General features: G+C 41.8%; 1 protein-coding gene and 1 long non-coding RNA gene across 6 annotated transcripts in view; one reads left to right on the forward strand and one right to left on the reverse strand.

The window, feature by feature from the left end:
- Positions 1-2,147: 2,147 nt before the first annotated feature.
- Positions 2,148-7,301, forward strand: LOC119146251. Its single transcript, XR_005103672.1, has 2 exons — positions 2,148-2,919; positions 4,887-7,301. It is a non-coding gene; the product is annotated as an uncharacterized LOC119146251 (long non-coding RNA).
- An 814-nt stretch (positions 7,302-8,115) lies between these two features.
- The window catches only part of SLAIN2 (SLAIN motif family member 2), a 34,577-nt gene continuing 26,893 nt past the window's right edge, over positions 8,116-15,799 (reverse strand). For 4 of the 5 annotated variants that reach the window (XM_037383589.1, XM_037383599.1, XM_037383608.1 and 1 more), the window contains 2 exons: positions 10,983-11,301; positions 8,116-9,448 (listed from right to left, as the gene is read on the reverse strand). In XM_037383589.1, the coding sequence (XP_037239486.1) occupies positions 9,382-9,448; positions 10,983-11,301 (386 nt within the window). In that variant the 3' untranslated portion in view covers positions 8,116-9,381. Of the gene's footprint in view, positions 9,449-10,982; positions 11,302-11,812; positions 12,668-15,799 lie in introns of those variants that run through there. The other variant, XM_037383626.1, reaches the window with a different exon arrangement.

Genomic DNA, 15,799 nt, shown 5'->3' on the forward strand with positions numbered 1-15,799 from the left:
CAGTCTCTTTATAATACCCTCAGAAGGCCACAGAGGTACAATGGGTTTAAGCTGCTGTGGGAGAGGTTCAGATTAGGTACTGGTGGGGCACATAACCACGATGGTGCTGAAGGCTGGGCAGCCCGGGGAGGCAGCGAGGGGCTCCCAGGGAAGGTCGGGCGGACACCTCCGAGGCGGCAGGGCGAGCGGCAGCTGCTGGCTTCGCTTTGGGGCAGCACGGGGGGACCAGGGGACCCTGCAAAGCTCCTCCTGACCTCCACTTACCTGGTCCTCTGATACCATGCACAAATGCTCTTTGTCCTCCGCTGTGATGCCCACCGGTATCGATAAAACCTCGCATCGCTTCGTGGCATAACCGTACTCGTGGGGTAGCCACTGGCAGCACAGCGGGGATCGCAGGGATCTAGCCAAGCTGGAATTGCCAGGTGGGGTGCACAGCCCAGGACTGAAGTCTGCAGCCTGAACTGCTTACAGTGTCATTAAGCTGGCAGCGTCTTGCATGCTGCCTGCCAGGTAACAGGCTTTGGGCAGCGCCGTTTGAGATTGGATAGTCGGAGGGAGGAATACATAGATGTCAGCCCCTTATTTCAGGGTGAAAGAATCCAAGAAAAACAAAAGATCAGAATAATCATGTGCAAAATGACTGCCTTAAGAGCTCCTTACCACTGCTCAGTTGTCCTGGTTTTGGCTGGCATAGAGTTAATTTTCTGAGTTCTCAGTAGCTGGTACAGACTGGTAGCTATTTTTTTTCTACCTGACTCTGAGCAGAAAGGCTAACAGGGTGATTTCAGACTCTGTGATTAGGTATGAAAAATAAAAAGTCCTAAATTGTAAAATCTAGACATCAGGATTGAAATACCAAAGCTGGCATTGGAGTGGTCATTGATCAGCTGGGGTGCAGCCTGGCATCGCTAATCTAGATAGTCATGTCCCTGCACGGGGGGTGGCTCTTCTGGCCATCTGTGTGTGGCTTGGCCTTCCCTCAGGCTGGGGCTTTCTTGGTGTAAAGGCAGCTCTTTCAGGACCTTATGGACAGTGTAGCGTGAGTTCAGGTCAACGTGGTGAACTGAAGCCGGGAGACCGAACTGTGTACTGAAAAGCACAGAGCAAAGCAAGACCTCCCTCTAGTGTCTGGAGAGTCCTGGGAAGGGAGAAAAGGGGGAAAAACCCCCAACCCCCCAGCAGTATTTATGAGTAAAAAAGGCACAAAAGACAGTAGAATAGAAGGGCTAAAAAAAATACATAAATGGGTCATAAATGTAACCTACCGGTCGTCTTGAATTTTGAAACGAGGTTACTGGTAGGCAGGTTTCAGTGATTTGCTTTAGTAATGAATGCTATTGAATTACCTTCGTAATGGGGAAGATGCAGAAAGCGGGAACACGCTGATAGAGAGGATTTGCTAAATATAAAACTTGAGAGACTCTGGGGGGTTGAGGGCAGCACAGAAAAAGGGCCTGGGCGAGGAGTGGGGGAGACGGGCTGAGCCAAGGGGTCTGCAGGGGGTTTGAGCCCCATAACCAGAACCACTTGTGTTTCACGCTTCAGTCCGGCCACTGGGACACTGAGCCCGGGGAAGGAGCCCTAGGCTGGCGTGGCACCTCTGTAAAGCTGGGAGAACAAGGGTTAGGAATCGGTAGAACCTACTACGCAGGAGCAGGTCTTGAGCAGTAGGTTGCACGGTGTTGACGGAAAAGGTATTTTCATTTCTACTCCTGAGGCTGGGCCATGGGGCTGGAGGGCTGGCGCTGGGGGCTGGAGGGGTGCGAGTGCCTGCACAGGGCTCCGTTTCACTGCCCCGGGCAAATCTGCACGTGGAGATAAATCGCGAAGGTGAGAAGCCCACCAGGTATCGATTAAACCCCGATGTTCTGCTCGGGAGAAGGCAGCCTGAGTCTGCTAGCCCTTAGCAGAGCCTTGTGTTCCTGACAGCGGCTTTACTGCTGAAGGAGCCGGCTGAGCTGGGCTTCGGGGTTTTGCCAGAGCCGTGCCTTTGGCAAGCCCCTTTGATAGTCCCACAGCATGTTTGTGTACCCGGGCGATACCGCTCACGCAGCGCAGCTGAACCTGTGTGAATGGCAGCATAAACCCCGTAACTACATCTTTGTTGATTTTTATTTTTTTTTTTTTTTTTTTTTAAGGGAAAAGACAAATCCTTTGACTCTGACATTTACAAGAGACAGTATCTGCTCTCTGACATTTGGGCTCATAAACTGAGGTCGACCACATTTCTGTTCACTTACTCCACTGTATCAGACAAGATATGAACTGATCTGCCGACCCTTTCTCCAAACAGGAGTGCTCCTGCCCCTCGCTCCCAGCACGTCAGTTATGGAGACTGGTAGTTATGTCAGTGACGTTGAACTGAGCAGCATCAAGAAAACAAACGAGGTATTCATGAAAGTACATGGCAGCTCGGGGAACTGGCTGAGGGTCTCCTATAGCCCAGTTGTGCACCATAATGAACTTTTTTCTTTTGATGCCCCAGGTATTCAGGATTGCTGCGTGCCCTGACTCAACAGGGCCAACTCTGCACCAGCAGCCTGGGAAGGGAGGTGTGTGATGCTGGCAATGGCTGCTGGGGCTATGCAGCTGCACCCCTGGCAAGGAATTTTGGGGTAGCAGCCAAGACCACGCTGTGTGTGCGGGCAGGGGCGTTGTGTGGCGCGGGAGCTGCCGGCTCTGATGGAGGAGGCTCTCTGGGCTGCTTTACGGAGGCTAAGGATGGTGATACCGTGTTGCTGTCGCTGACGTCCAGGCATGGCTTTAAAAGGACAAGAATCAGGACAAGGTTTTCGTAACTCCTCTGAAGACAGGCCAGTTGAAGCGGCATTAACAGTGGTTTTATGTGTCTGCATTAGTCCAGCTGGGAGCGGATGAACAGAAACAATACAACCTTGCTCTGGGCGTAGTGGCCGGGTGAGTAAACGCAGGAGTAAACCACAGAGCCGAGAAATTCGAGGTTAAGATGGGAGGTGAGGCAGAGCACGAAGAGCAGAGGGTTTGCCTGATGCTCCGCACTTCCCCTTTTCTTTTAGAGGGAACTCAAATTGGCAGCATGTGCTTCAATGTAATTTCTTTTCGAAAGGAGGAGAGTGACAAAGATATGTTTAAGACGGCACAAGATACTCCTGGCCTACCGATTTTCATTAAGACAAAGAGCTCTGCTTGAAGAAGAAAGATTCTTCTTTAAGTGCTCCGTTAACTGGGCACGTATCAGGTGAGATCAGCTAGGAACACCACTGGCCTTGCCCTCAGCCTGAGCAGGGTGCAAACCAAACTCCTGGTAATCCAGGGCTTGGTCCAGCATCACTTTCTCCTTCAGCATTTGGCACCCATCTGAAGCACGGAGAGAGCAGGAGCCGCTGTGAAACGATACAGCAGTATTAACCCTGCTCTCTCCGTGCTTCAGAGGAGGCGAGGACCTGTCAGGTAACTGGCTGTGGTAATGAGCTGTACAGATTTGTTTGCTGATAATGTCTGAAGGGAAACAAAAAGCCTAGCAAGAGTGCCTTGAGACAAATACAGAAGATTGCTAGGAGCTGAAGTGCAGCGGGGCTGGTGTTAAGAGCAGGGGGCAACTAGTCCAGCCCAGCATCCTTTCTCTGTCCCTGGCCAAGGTGGGTGCCTGGGAAGAGCAGGTGGCTGGGGACAGCCTGGCGTGCCCATCCCCCGACCACACTCCCACCACCAGCGCGTCACAACCCAGACGTTTCTTGTTCACCTACGTGGCTTTAAGCAGCTAAGGCCATGCAGAGTTCCAAGTCAAGTCACGGATGACCTACTCCCCTATCAATAAGCACCTTTTTCTCTTGGGCAGGACAGAGGAGGGGAACACCACAGAGCACAAGTGTCCTTACTCGCCTTCCTGTTAGTACACAGTTTTCACGCAAAACCCCAAACCCCCGAACCCTAACATGGACCACTTTAACGTTTTTGAAGACATTAACTGTCCTGACAGAAAGAAACTAGTTGAATTGCTCTATGAATGCAAAAAGGGAAGCTTATGTAGAAACCAACAGAAAAGTACACTACTTGACTAATTTCACCAAACACTTTTAGCAAGAAAATAGCTGTCAGACCAAGAAATGCTGGTGTTGTCAGATAAGGGTTATTTGCCTGAGAACTGATTCCATCAATTTCAGTTTTATCAATGTACACAGCTGTAAAAAGAGCTTGAAAATATAGATGCCAAGTATCTCCCAAATTGACTTTGAAGTTGAGCTGGCCAGGGTGGCGGGTGTTCACCTGGTTCTTCTCACAGCCTTGTTGCTGGAGCAATGTGGAGGTCGCTGGTGTCAGGCTTCTCGAGGCCACGTGCCAGGTGGGGGGAAAACTAGTTTGTCTGATACCAGACCAAGCTGTTTGTACTAGCAAGGCTTTAAACAGCCTCTTATGGCAGGGCCTGAAAAGTTGCGATTTTGGCTAGTCTCAAGAAAAAGAGAATGGAAGACAACAGAATTCATAGTTTGTATTCTGCGTGTTGGGCATGGTAACCAAAAGTCAAGTAACACTGGGGATGGACCACACCGTCACCTTCTCAGTCAGGCATATACCACTTATCCCTAATACGCTTATTTTTGGAATCTCACTTGCTGTAGTTGACAATTAAGAGGCACAGAAGTGAGCTTTCAGGGACAGTTGAAAAATAAGAAGGGCTGACCATTGGGGGAGAAGGCAGCACATGCCATTTTCTTTTAAGCTTTATCTTTGTAAAGTACTAAAAATAATTACCATAAGAAAATGGATGTACAGGATTACTTTATGCTGATAAGAGCTCAGATTACAACGGCAGTACCGTCTCTTGTTTAGTCTTAGTCTTGTGAAAGATGCAGTCCACTTTTGTCTCATATGCTCATTTTTTTAAAATTCACTCTTTTGAACAGATGTGGATGATGAACTGAGTTGAAAAGTCACTTTGCTGGTAAGGAATCATTTTAGCTACCTGTTCCTTTAAATCCTGCTGAAGATCTGCAAGTTAGTTTAATCTGGACAGTTGTGTTCTGTGTCCTCTAAGTGCTTAATGTAATCACAACAGTTCATCAGTTAGCGTAGAGGGGACAGTGACACACAGTACAACCGTACGAGATTACCAGGGCTGAAAATACTATCATAGAACAATCCTGCAGAAAGTGAGTCTAATGGAATCTGCTCCTTTCTGCTCCTTTAAGTCCTCAAGCAGAGAGCATCTTCTTTACCATGATGTTCTGTGTAAAACGTGGATACTCCAGAAAATGCCAGAATCCCAGCCTCATCTTCCAGAAACAAGACCGCTACAGACAGACTGCCTGGAGGTGTCAGCCTCTTACTACAGAATGGCAAGTCAAGAGTAGATGGGGTTTTGGTTTGGTTTTTTTCATTTTTTTGTGCCTTTTTTTTTTTTTTTAATCAAAGCAACCTCACATCACACCCGTTCTACTTAAAAAGTAAAAACTAAAAAAAAATATAAATCACCAGTTTACTCCTCACAGATCAGAAGAGTGAGAACTAAGGCCACATTTCTGTCATTTTTGTTGCTTCTTTTTCACATCTGCTGCTTTTTCAGAAATATTTGTAGTAAAAGGTAAGTTTTAAATGATCAAAACTGCATGCTCTGCAGCCACCCCAAGAATTCAGCAGCCATAAGCACTTTCAGCCTTCTGCCTCCTCACGTGTTGTTCAGCACTTATTTTTCTTCACCACTGCAGGCTCTTAGAGGTAACACACTGTTGAATAAAACATGACCTAGCACTTCCATACCAAAGCCAAAGGAGCTCAAAGTCAGAGAAATGTAGAAACAGTATTTTCTATCTTGAGTCTTGCAATATGATGATGCTAATTATAAACAATAGTTTAATATAGAAGAGTGTGTTACAGAAACCTACTAAAAGAAGTGCGACAGGCTATTAATTGCCTGAGATTTCATCACTGCTCTATTTTCCTGAAGGCGTGTGGAGCAAATGGTACTTGACTGTAGAACTAAGAAGCGATGAAGGAAGTGATGAAGGGAGGGATAGCAGATCACTTCTTAAAAGCAGTAGGTGTGAGGCTGGCTCTGCTTAAGTAGGTCAGGTAACTATGGGGAAACATCTTTATCTACTGGCTTAATTACAAAATAGGACTATACTGGGATAAACAATTAATAGCAAGCCTCCCAGGTTATATTTTGTTAAACAGATTTAACATTAAGTGGCCACCAAATAGAAGTAAGCCCAGCTTACCTTTATTAATACCAAAATAAGAAAAAGATGGCATTCACGTTACTATTGGATATGTTGCTTTGTAGCAAAATGCAATTACAGAAATATACCAAGGTCAAAACAAACTTCTTGCTTGTATGTGAGCCAAAAAGATAGAGGCGTTCTTGTATGAGCTAGATAAAACGTGTACTTAACGATTCAAAGAAGGCTTACTAGGTACACCTTCACATTGCTCAATATTCCCCATAAATTCTAGAATTTTCAAAATGAAAGGTGGTTTGAAGTGAGTACAAATCCTGTAAATAAAGGCAGGCAGCTTGTGTACTTACAGATCGCTCCGGATGAAAATTCAGAATACAGTTTTTCACATAACTCTGAATGATGCATTGTTCCCCCAGAGCAGAGGCAAACCCCCAAGTCTCTGTCAGTCTGTCAATGAAGTCACAGATTTCACCCAAATACAGTGTTGTACTTGGTTCATGAATTACAGGGCCAGAAGCTGATGCTGGCAACTTCTGGAAAAGCAAATACAGTTCTTGAAAAACAACCCAACCAACCAAAAAAGCCCTAAACCAAGACCCTCTAAATTTCTAAGTGCTTTTAAAGATTATTTCTTATAAAAATAATGATCCAGGAAGTATTTTGTGGTAAGAATACTTTATATTTTTTTTTTACATTTTTAACACTTTACAAAAACATTCAAACACAAAAAAAATTAAATAACTTTGGAAGCAGAACAAGTCCTTCTGCCTACACACATACAACAATTCCAAGCTGTTGGCACAAAAAGTAATCGACATTCATAAAACCCTTACTACTATATCAAACATAAGTTAAGTAAATCATAGGCACTAGTTTATCAAATCCATATTTCCACACTTCTGCAGTAAATCTCTAAACACAGAGCCCCAGGATTTCCTGATATCAATAAACTGGTAATGCACAAAGGCTTTCTAGTAAACAGACAGTCTGTCTTTTCAGGAAGTCATTTGCTGTATTTCAGGGGAGAACAGCAGAGAAAAGAATCCTTATAAAAATTAAGCTGAACTTACCCACGTGATGAATTACTTAACTTAAGGAAACGTACACAACATTTTGATGCAGCAGCCATGGTAACCCCCCCAATATAGTAATTTAATAAATCAACCAAGTGTTTGATAAAATCCTCCAATTAAATTCACCTTTTTTCAATGGAGACTGCAGCATTGCTGTGTAAAATGCTGAAATGTTAAAATTTGGGCTTTAGTAAGAATACACGCATTCGATCTAGTCCTCACTTCTGCTTAATAGCGACATAGATACTAACTGACATCCGTCGTCATGCCAGCGAATGACACGAGGCTGGATTGGTGGCATGTGCTGGGCTACCAGTGCAAAGTCGTTTCTTTACCCCTGCTGAAATCTTACTGAATTATGACAGTGTATCTGATATCCTGACTTCAAAGTCTCAGCGCAGATCTTGGTCTGGAGTATGAAGTCATTCATCAACCCAAAGTTTGCTTGAGTAATTAGAGCTGCAAATTAGTCTCTGCTTCTTCCAAGTCAAGTAGTACTGCATCATGGCTTTCAATCCAGGACTATATTAATGCTGGCCTAAAATTCAAGTGCTAGAATTTCAGGGTGAGTTATCCTCGTATTGGTGGGAGTCAAAATACACCAGCAGTTCCAAACTCAGATACTAATGGGGTTGAAGGCTACCTACCATCCAATCCTACTTGTAGTGTTCGTCAGTCATTGCACAAAGGATATACCATTCACATTCTCTTACTTCATCAACTGTACACCCAAAATACTGGAAAAGCTTCAAACAAAATCTCTTCCATTTAACTAGTCCCACCCAATACAACTTCAGTTACAAATGTCTGCACGTCTTCCAAACCAGAAAACAATGGTTCAAATGCTAAATACATGAACGAGTTCTTCTGAGCAAAATGTGTTAAAAGTCAGAGCCACCAGAGGACTTTAATAGCTTGTAAACAGACATAGCAGGTTTCATACTCTGTTACCAGTGATGTAAGATACACATATGTAAAGCAAAGTACATATTTAAACACGCTTACATGGGAAATACCCTCTGTAAAAATATTTACAATTTAAAATAAACCAATTTAAGAAATGGATGAAAGTAAAAAAATAGGATACAGAAAACTCCCTCATACCATGGAACATCACCTAAATGAATATCATTTGGCATCAAGAGTCGACTCATTACCTTAAAATTTGTATGTTACAAGTGCATAGTTGTGTTTCCTTCTCCTTAATTATCAGCATTTACAGTTGCTCCAGGCTGCAAGCATAGTGGTATGGTATTAGAACAAATTAACATTACGACTTGCTCTTTCCTTTGTAAGGAAACCTGCTATAGAAAAAGTTCTCCCCAAATAGTGAGCCATGTGATAAAAATGTGGCTACAATAGCAAAGGCCATCTTTCCTGAGCCAGGAACTTTAAGGTTAGAAAGATTGTACAACTGATACTAAGCCCTTTTGGCAATCAAACATGTAAGAGCATGTAAAGCTGATAAATCAACATAGGAAAGATGCAATCTATACTATTGCATTTGTGTGTGTCTGCTACATTCAAACCTTTAACGGTAATAAAAGCCATGGCTACTACTTACTGTTCTGCCCAATCCTCCCGATTCTTTCTGAAGGACGTACGTACCACTTTCCCCATTGAGAATCTCATACAATTGTTAAAATATGTTTCACTAGCACTGTAGCAGTCTGCAATCAGAACTTTAGCTCTGATTAACATAGTCTTGTGTCAATGGTACACATTCACCAATCTTTCTGCTGAATTAAACCAGGCTGAAAATGAAGTTTTGGACAATGTAAGTTGACTGTTATCCTTGCTGTTTTTCAAGATGGGCATTTCTTTGGCATTCGTTAGGTTTTTGCCCAGACATTGGCCACTGTCATAAATGCTCATATTGACACATTTCTAGCAAGCAAGAAAAAAATCCCATAACTGATAGCAATCTAATGTCAAAGTGATTGTATGACCACCAAACATCTGATGTTAGATGTCATTAAAGTGCTGCTTTATAATCTCTGCCAGTTTGTGCTAATTAAGAGACAGAGAGGTCTGGAATTTTTACAAATCCCAAAAGTCACATCTGAACAGTTTGTATAATCAAGCTGTCTTTTAACCTGGTAAGGAAGCATCCATGAGCACTGGAATTTTGCATTAAGCTTTGCAGTTCAGTAGCAGCCATCTTTCCAACTCTCGTCTTTCACGTTGCCATAGGTTTTAGGAGTGGGTAATGATCTAAAATAAAATGAGGAATTTTTCAGTTTCATACATAACTGCTGAAGTCTCCATCTACAATATGTAAGAATTTAAATATTTTATAAATAATTGAAATATACTTCACTCATTTACTTCTCTGCAATACAGTTTAAGGTAACTACCATGTCAGAAAAGCATTTGCATAAACAGAAAACTTTTTGCTATTACACTCTGTGGCAATACAAACTTTATCTGCTGTCACCTAAAAACAGGACATTTTTTTAGTGATGTTTAAACAGGGAAATCCTTGTTCAGAGTATTACATTTTGCTTACATCAAAATCTTGACATTCACAGATCATTACTGCATTGTGTAAATAATGCACTATCTGTACATAAACTTTAAAAATAAGTGCTGTATAAGTTTAATAAGTGAAACACTTTTCTATAAGACCAGTTGTGCTGTGGACAACCACACTTTGCTACTATTAAGAACTTCCTGTCAAAAACAACTGCTTTTTATTACACAAAGTTTTGTACTAGTGACAGTGTAGTGTCAGACTGCGAAACAGTCAATACTGTGACCGTCATTTGTCCTTCCCCTGCCCAGCACTCACTGCAGAACAGAACTCTTCCACTTTGCTATTTACAGCTGGATTATCTTTTTTATGGTACTGGAGCCCAACTGTTTATCCTTCCTGTTTAAGGACATTCTTAATACTTCTCATGGATGACCACTTCCTTATGTCAGCTGGCTTCCACTTGACACCCTCAGTGAAAATCCACATTAGCATGGCATTAAGAGCACATATTCTAAACTATACATCACTCCCTTCTGCTTCTCCTGAAGACAAACTGTCTACGTAGCCTTTCCAGTTAATACTCAGTCTCTCTTGTGGTTGTTGTCCAAAACAGTCTGACATTAAGCAACTTCTACAGCTGGGTAAAAGCTGAAAATTCTGTTTTGTCCTGTGGGTTAACTACATTGATTTTTATGTTAAGTTTAGCAAATACTATGGATGCCTCCTCCATCCTCATGTGTCTTCCTTCCTAAAGTTTCTAGCTGCCCAAGGAGTGAAACTGTTCTCACCATGGTACCGCTGCTTGACCTAGCGGTTACAAGAAGAAAACAGTTCTGACTTCAGAATGTGTCACTCAGTGGTACAAATGAATTTTCACTTGCCAGCTATATTTTGGTAACTTTTTACCACATGCAGATAATTTCTGATTGCCTTCTCAGCCCAGACTAAGACACTTTATTTACTTAGCTAAGTATCCTTTGTTATTAATTTCACTTTCGCTCCTTCACCTTCACTCTCTAAATCAAGAACCTTTCTCTCTTTGTGTCCCTTCAAGAACCTTTCTCTCTTTGTGTCCCTTCAAGAACCTTTCTCTCTTTGTGTCCCTTCAAAACTATTTTGGAAACATAGGCAAATACTTCACACTGAGGTCTCCCTTTCCATTCTAAAGACCTTGAGATCATCGTAAGAATGACAGGAAGGAGCACCACAAACACACGGTGTACAAAATTAATTATGAAAACTTCAAACTAAGACTGCCTGTCATGTACTTACCTGCGAACAGGCTGTGCAAGTTTGCTACGAGGCACTGGGATGCCCCCTGCAGAAGGGGCACTGGGTCTGGGCAAACCACTCCTCATCCCTGCTGTCCCTGCCGGTCTGGTAAGAGTAGTACTGTTAATACTGCTGGCAGGGCTTGGCAAGCCTGAACTCGGGGCTGCAAGAGGCCCTGGTGAAGAACTACTGTGTGTCAGCTGTGTGGCTTCTGGAGAAGCAACTGAACCGGGTCCATGATTACTAAATGCTTTCACTGGTTGTCGGAGAGCTAGGGGAGACGGTGCTGCAGGTGAGCGGAATTTACTTGAAGAAGGTACTGGAAAACAAAACACTGAAGTTATTTTCAAGTTTAAGCTACTGAAATTAAAACCAGGAAATAACTTTATATGAATATTCAAACAATATGGAATATATAATGGAATACAGCCAATCAAGCAGCAATGAGAAACAGGAATTCAGATGTCCTCTTTGTCATGTGTTTTTGGTATCATAACTCTAATGCCTCATTTTGTTGCTACAAATATTTATTTCTCTGGATTTATAAGTAATACTAGTAAGGCTCTAACTGTTCTATCAGTCAAGTCAAAATAAAGAGAGGAGGACCTATTTGTTAAGAAGAAATTGCATTGCTTTGGAAACCTGTGAACCTAATTCCCATCCCTGAAAGAGCATGCTGAGGAATACAGTATTCTAGTGTGATACAGTCTGTAAACAGATTCTCAAAGTGATTAGTCTTCAATAATGAAATTCTGAGTGCAGAGCATCTTAATGTTTCTTTTATGCTCTTCTTTTTAACCAAATCCATTGAATCAGAATTCACCTAAAGATATGGTCATGTCCCAGATTTATTGGCTGATGGGGGGGTGTGGGGGGGTGGGGGTGGAAGATAGGGTCATGCAACCCCTAATACCAAAGAGATTAAGGTGCTGCTATGAAACCTAAACCAGACAACTGTAACAATTTATAGCCTTCCTCTTCTTACAAACATTATCTAAATTATCAGTATAAATATCTGTATTCAAATACTTTGTATCTGGGTTAGTATGTAAGGCCTTTATCTGGGATAGGTTAGTAAGCCAGAATATTCAACAGTTCTTGGATAAACACAATTCTTTTTAAGTATGAGAAATATTTTAAAATTATGCATAATGTATTACTAAACAGAATACTTAAAACTAATCCATCATCTTAAATGGAATTTCATCAGCTTTTCATACTGATTAGGGTGGGTCAGTAACAGTCAACACAGGCCATTCAAATCAATCAGGAAAATAAAACAAAATCACATTTCCAATTTGGGAAATTGCATCAACTATTCTTTCCTCCGCTAAATAAACTTTTTTTTACACAGAGACCAAAGTTACATCCTCTGACAGATGCTGTATGCAAAGTAGATGGTCCTTCACATAGCTTTCATTATCACTTTACAAGGTAGATCTACTATGAACATGTGTGAGAGAAGAGACAAGTAATACAGGAATGCGGCATCCTAAATGGGGTACAGAGGAAATGGTAGTTTTCAGGTTGTATTCTGAAGCCATTTCTTATAGGGGATGTGTAGGAAGATTAGTATGTGCCTCGTTACAGATGTGAGTTGGATTTGATTCCTTTCTGGATTATCCAAGAGGGTCTTCCCACTGACAGTGGTATCAAACACAGCATGAAGCCACTCATGGGAAAAGCTGACAAAAGAAAGGGGCAGAGATGTCAGCAATACATGATGGTTGGGAAGTAGCAGAATAACTAAAAACCCTTAAAATAAAAACCTTGGCATCAAGCCAGAGCATGGATTAAGGAAAGCATTACAGCAAAATGAGTGGTCAAGAACAGGGAAGTGCTCTTAGGAGTAAGAGACTATGTATTAGATAGTTTTGCAGTGTGACATTGCCCGTAACTTTGTGGCAATTCAGTGCAGAATTTCCACCTGATTGTACAGTGTAAACATAGGGAGCTTTTCTCACTAAACTTCTCATTAAAACACTTACTTAGAACACAAATACCGTGTCACATTAGCAACTGACCAACAGAGCAATGCCAGTGTATAAAAACTGACTACAGCTTTGGGCCTCTTATAAGCACAATGGGGAAAAGGTTTTTAGGCACAGAATAGAAGCAATGAAAAGCTGTAACTGAAGAAAGCTTGTCACATTCCCAGTGAAAGCAAGCATCCAGTAAATTACTCCTCTCCATTCTCTCCGGTTTTCTGTTGACCATATTTTACCATGCTTCCAACTCGAGTTGTCAATTCATAGACCGTTTCCTGTCAGCACAGCATTGCAGACGTTGCTGAGAGCTGCATTCATTCTTGTACATAAAGGAATGAATTGTCTTCCAGTGTTCTGGGATTTCCAAAGCAGTCCACATGATGCAATCTCTGGCAAACTGCCTAATAATTTTCCTCTACATATAAAGAATTTTGTCTTAGAGCAGTTTTGGATATTTAATAAAACTCAGTTTGGTCTATCTGTAAGACAGAATCACAAAGACTGAGGTACTGCCTTAGTTGAAGACTATTTGATAATTGTATACCCATTTGTGGTAGGTACGAAGCTGGTCCACAATTAATAAAAACACGTAAATGTGTAAGGGTACTGCTTAACAACTTCATGCAACTGCATCTCCTTAAAAAATAAACAATCAGAACCAACTACAATTAAAACATCTGGCAACAATAAAAATAAACGGCACTGTGCAGTCTTGACATTTAGATTTCCCACCTTCTCTGGATTCTGTCCTGGATTGTAGGCAGGGAGCAAGAGATCCCCACCTGGCAAAGTAGGATGCTGTGAAGCTTCAGCCTTATCTGGTTTGCACCCCAAGGCCAGCTGCTGCACTCCAACTTGAACCCAGAATCAATTCTAACGCAGTTGTTAAATTATAACCGTTGTGATGAAATGATTCAGACTGATATAAAAGAACAGATGAGGTAAAACAATGTGAATCAATAAACTGTTCTATCATCTCAGCACAGAAAAGACGTGGACCTATTGGAGCAAGTCCAGAGGAGGGGGCCACAAAAATGATCAGAGGGATGGAACACCTCCCCTGTGAGGAAAGGCTGAGAGAGGTCGGGTTGTTGAGCCTGGAGAAGAGAAGACTTCAGGGAGACCTACTGTGGACTTTCAATACTTAAAGGGGGCTAAAAGAGAGATGGGGACAAGCTTTTTAGCAGGGCCTTCTAGTGACAGGACAAGGGGTAATGGTTTTAAACTAAAAAAAGTAAATTCAGACTAGATATAAGGAAGAAATGTTTTATGATGAGGGTGGTGAGACACTGGAACAAGTCGCCCGGAGAGGTGGTAGATGCCCCATCCCTGGAAACATTCAAGGTCAGGTTGGACAGGACTCTAGGCAACCTGATTTAGTTGAAGATGTTGCTAGATAAAGCTCATTGCAGGGAGGTTGGATGACATGACCCAAACCTACGATTCCATGGTCTGACTGATACTGGATTGCTGTATAAGCCTTAACAGATCTGTTACAGTGAGGTAAAGAGTTAGTTATTTGAATGTATTTTGAACCATATTACACCAAATGGTAAGAAAGCCAACATCTGTGCCTGAAAGGTGTCAAGCTATGTAATAATCAGGATTTTAAGAAACTAAACCCGGTTGTTGCTCATCATTGTTTATTCTTTTGAAACAAGTCTTGCTTCATTACTGCATAATGCTTCCATACTCACCAGAATCTCAGTTCAGAAGCAAGAAAACCAACATATCAAGGACTATAAAATACCAAGTAACAAAAGGACATTTTGGGTCCTCATTTGCAGTGAGGAATGACAACAACTATAAACCGGAATGCGTAACTGGCAGTGCAACATGCTCGGTTCCTCATTCTCCAAGGTTTAATAAAATTTTACAAATAAACTCAAAGAGAAGCTAATTTTCTGTACATTTCCACATCTCCAGACCAGGCTGTCAACTTAGTAAGTGTTCCAGACATCCAGATGAAGGCATGACCAACACGGAAAGCTTTGCAGAGGCATCGAGATAGTGGTCTTATGCCAAAGCAGAACATTGAAAGAACTTTTCTTTATTTTGGTATGAATTACTGTGAAGACTGTTAGAGACCTCCTGTGAAGCCCTGTGAATCTATTTCAAAGTCACTGTTCTTTGCTAAAACTTTCTGTATGGAGTGAAGTTGACTCAAAAAGTTAGTGTTGTTAAACCACAGAGAAATCCAGGCATTTTGTCAGCTACTCTCAGTATCTGCATGAAGGCCTCTTACAATCCCTTAAAGAATTCTAGCATATAGGGAGCTTATGATTTGGTCTCAAGTGAAATCTCTTTAAAATGAGATTTTTTGGATCACAATGGAAACCAGGACCAACTAAGCTTAAAACTGAAATCATGAAGTTGTTTTATCTGAGTAGTGAAACTGAGGCAGGGTCACATACAAGGCTGCCAGAATTAATTAAAAATCAGTTCAAACAAATTGGATTAGAGCATCAATATATTTAATTTTCTTCTAAAAAAGAAGCCAACTTCAGCTATGAGCAAACTGGAATATTATATACAATAGTCAGTAATTCCTAAGCTTCTAATTCCTAATTCCATCTCTAAGGATGGATGATATTTTCACTTGCCTGCATATTTTTGCACAATCAAAAAAAGAACAAGGTTTACAACTTTCATTTTAAAAACTGTATTTCACAGTTTTAAAATTTCCTATCCAATGGTGCCCTAATGAATATGGATTCAGGATTCTACTTGTCTAATCCAGATTTCCTGGTTAACACTAGAAGTCACCAATTCTTAGCTTTCATCTCAAAATCCAATTTAATATTTTTTCTCCTCTATAATGCAGGGTTG

This window comes from Falco rusticolus, chromosome 1 (genome assembly GCF_015220075.1).
Source record: "Falco rusticolus isolate bFalRus1 chromosome 1, bFalRus1.pri, whole genome shotgun sequence".
NCBI classification, from domain to species: domain Eukaryota; kingdom Metazoa; phylum Chordata; class Aves; order Falconiformes; family Falconidae; genus Falco; species Falco rusticolus.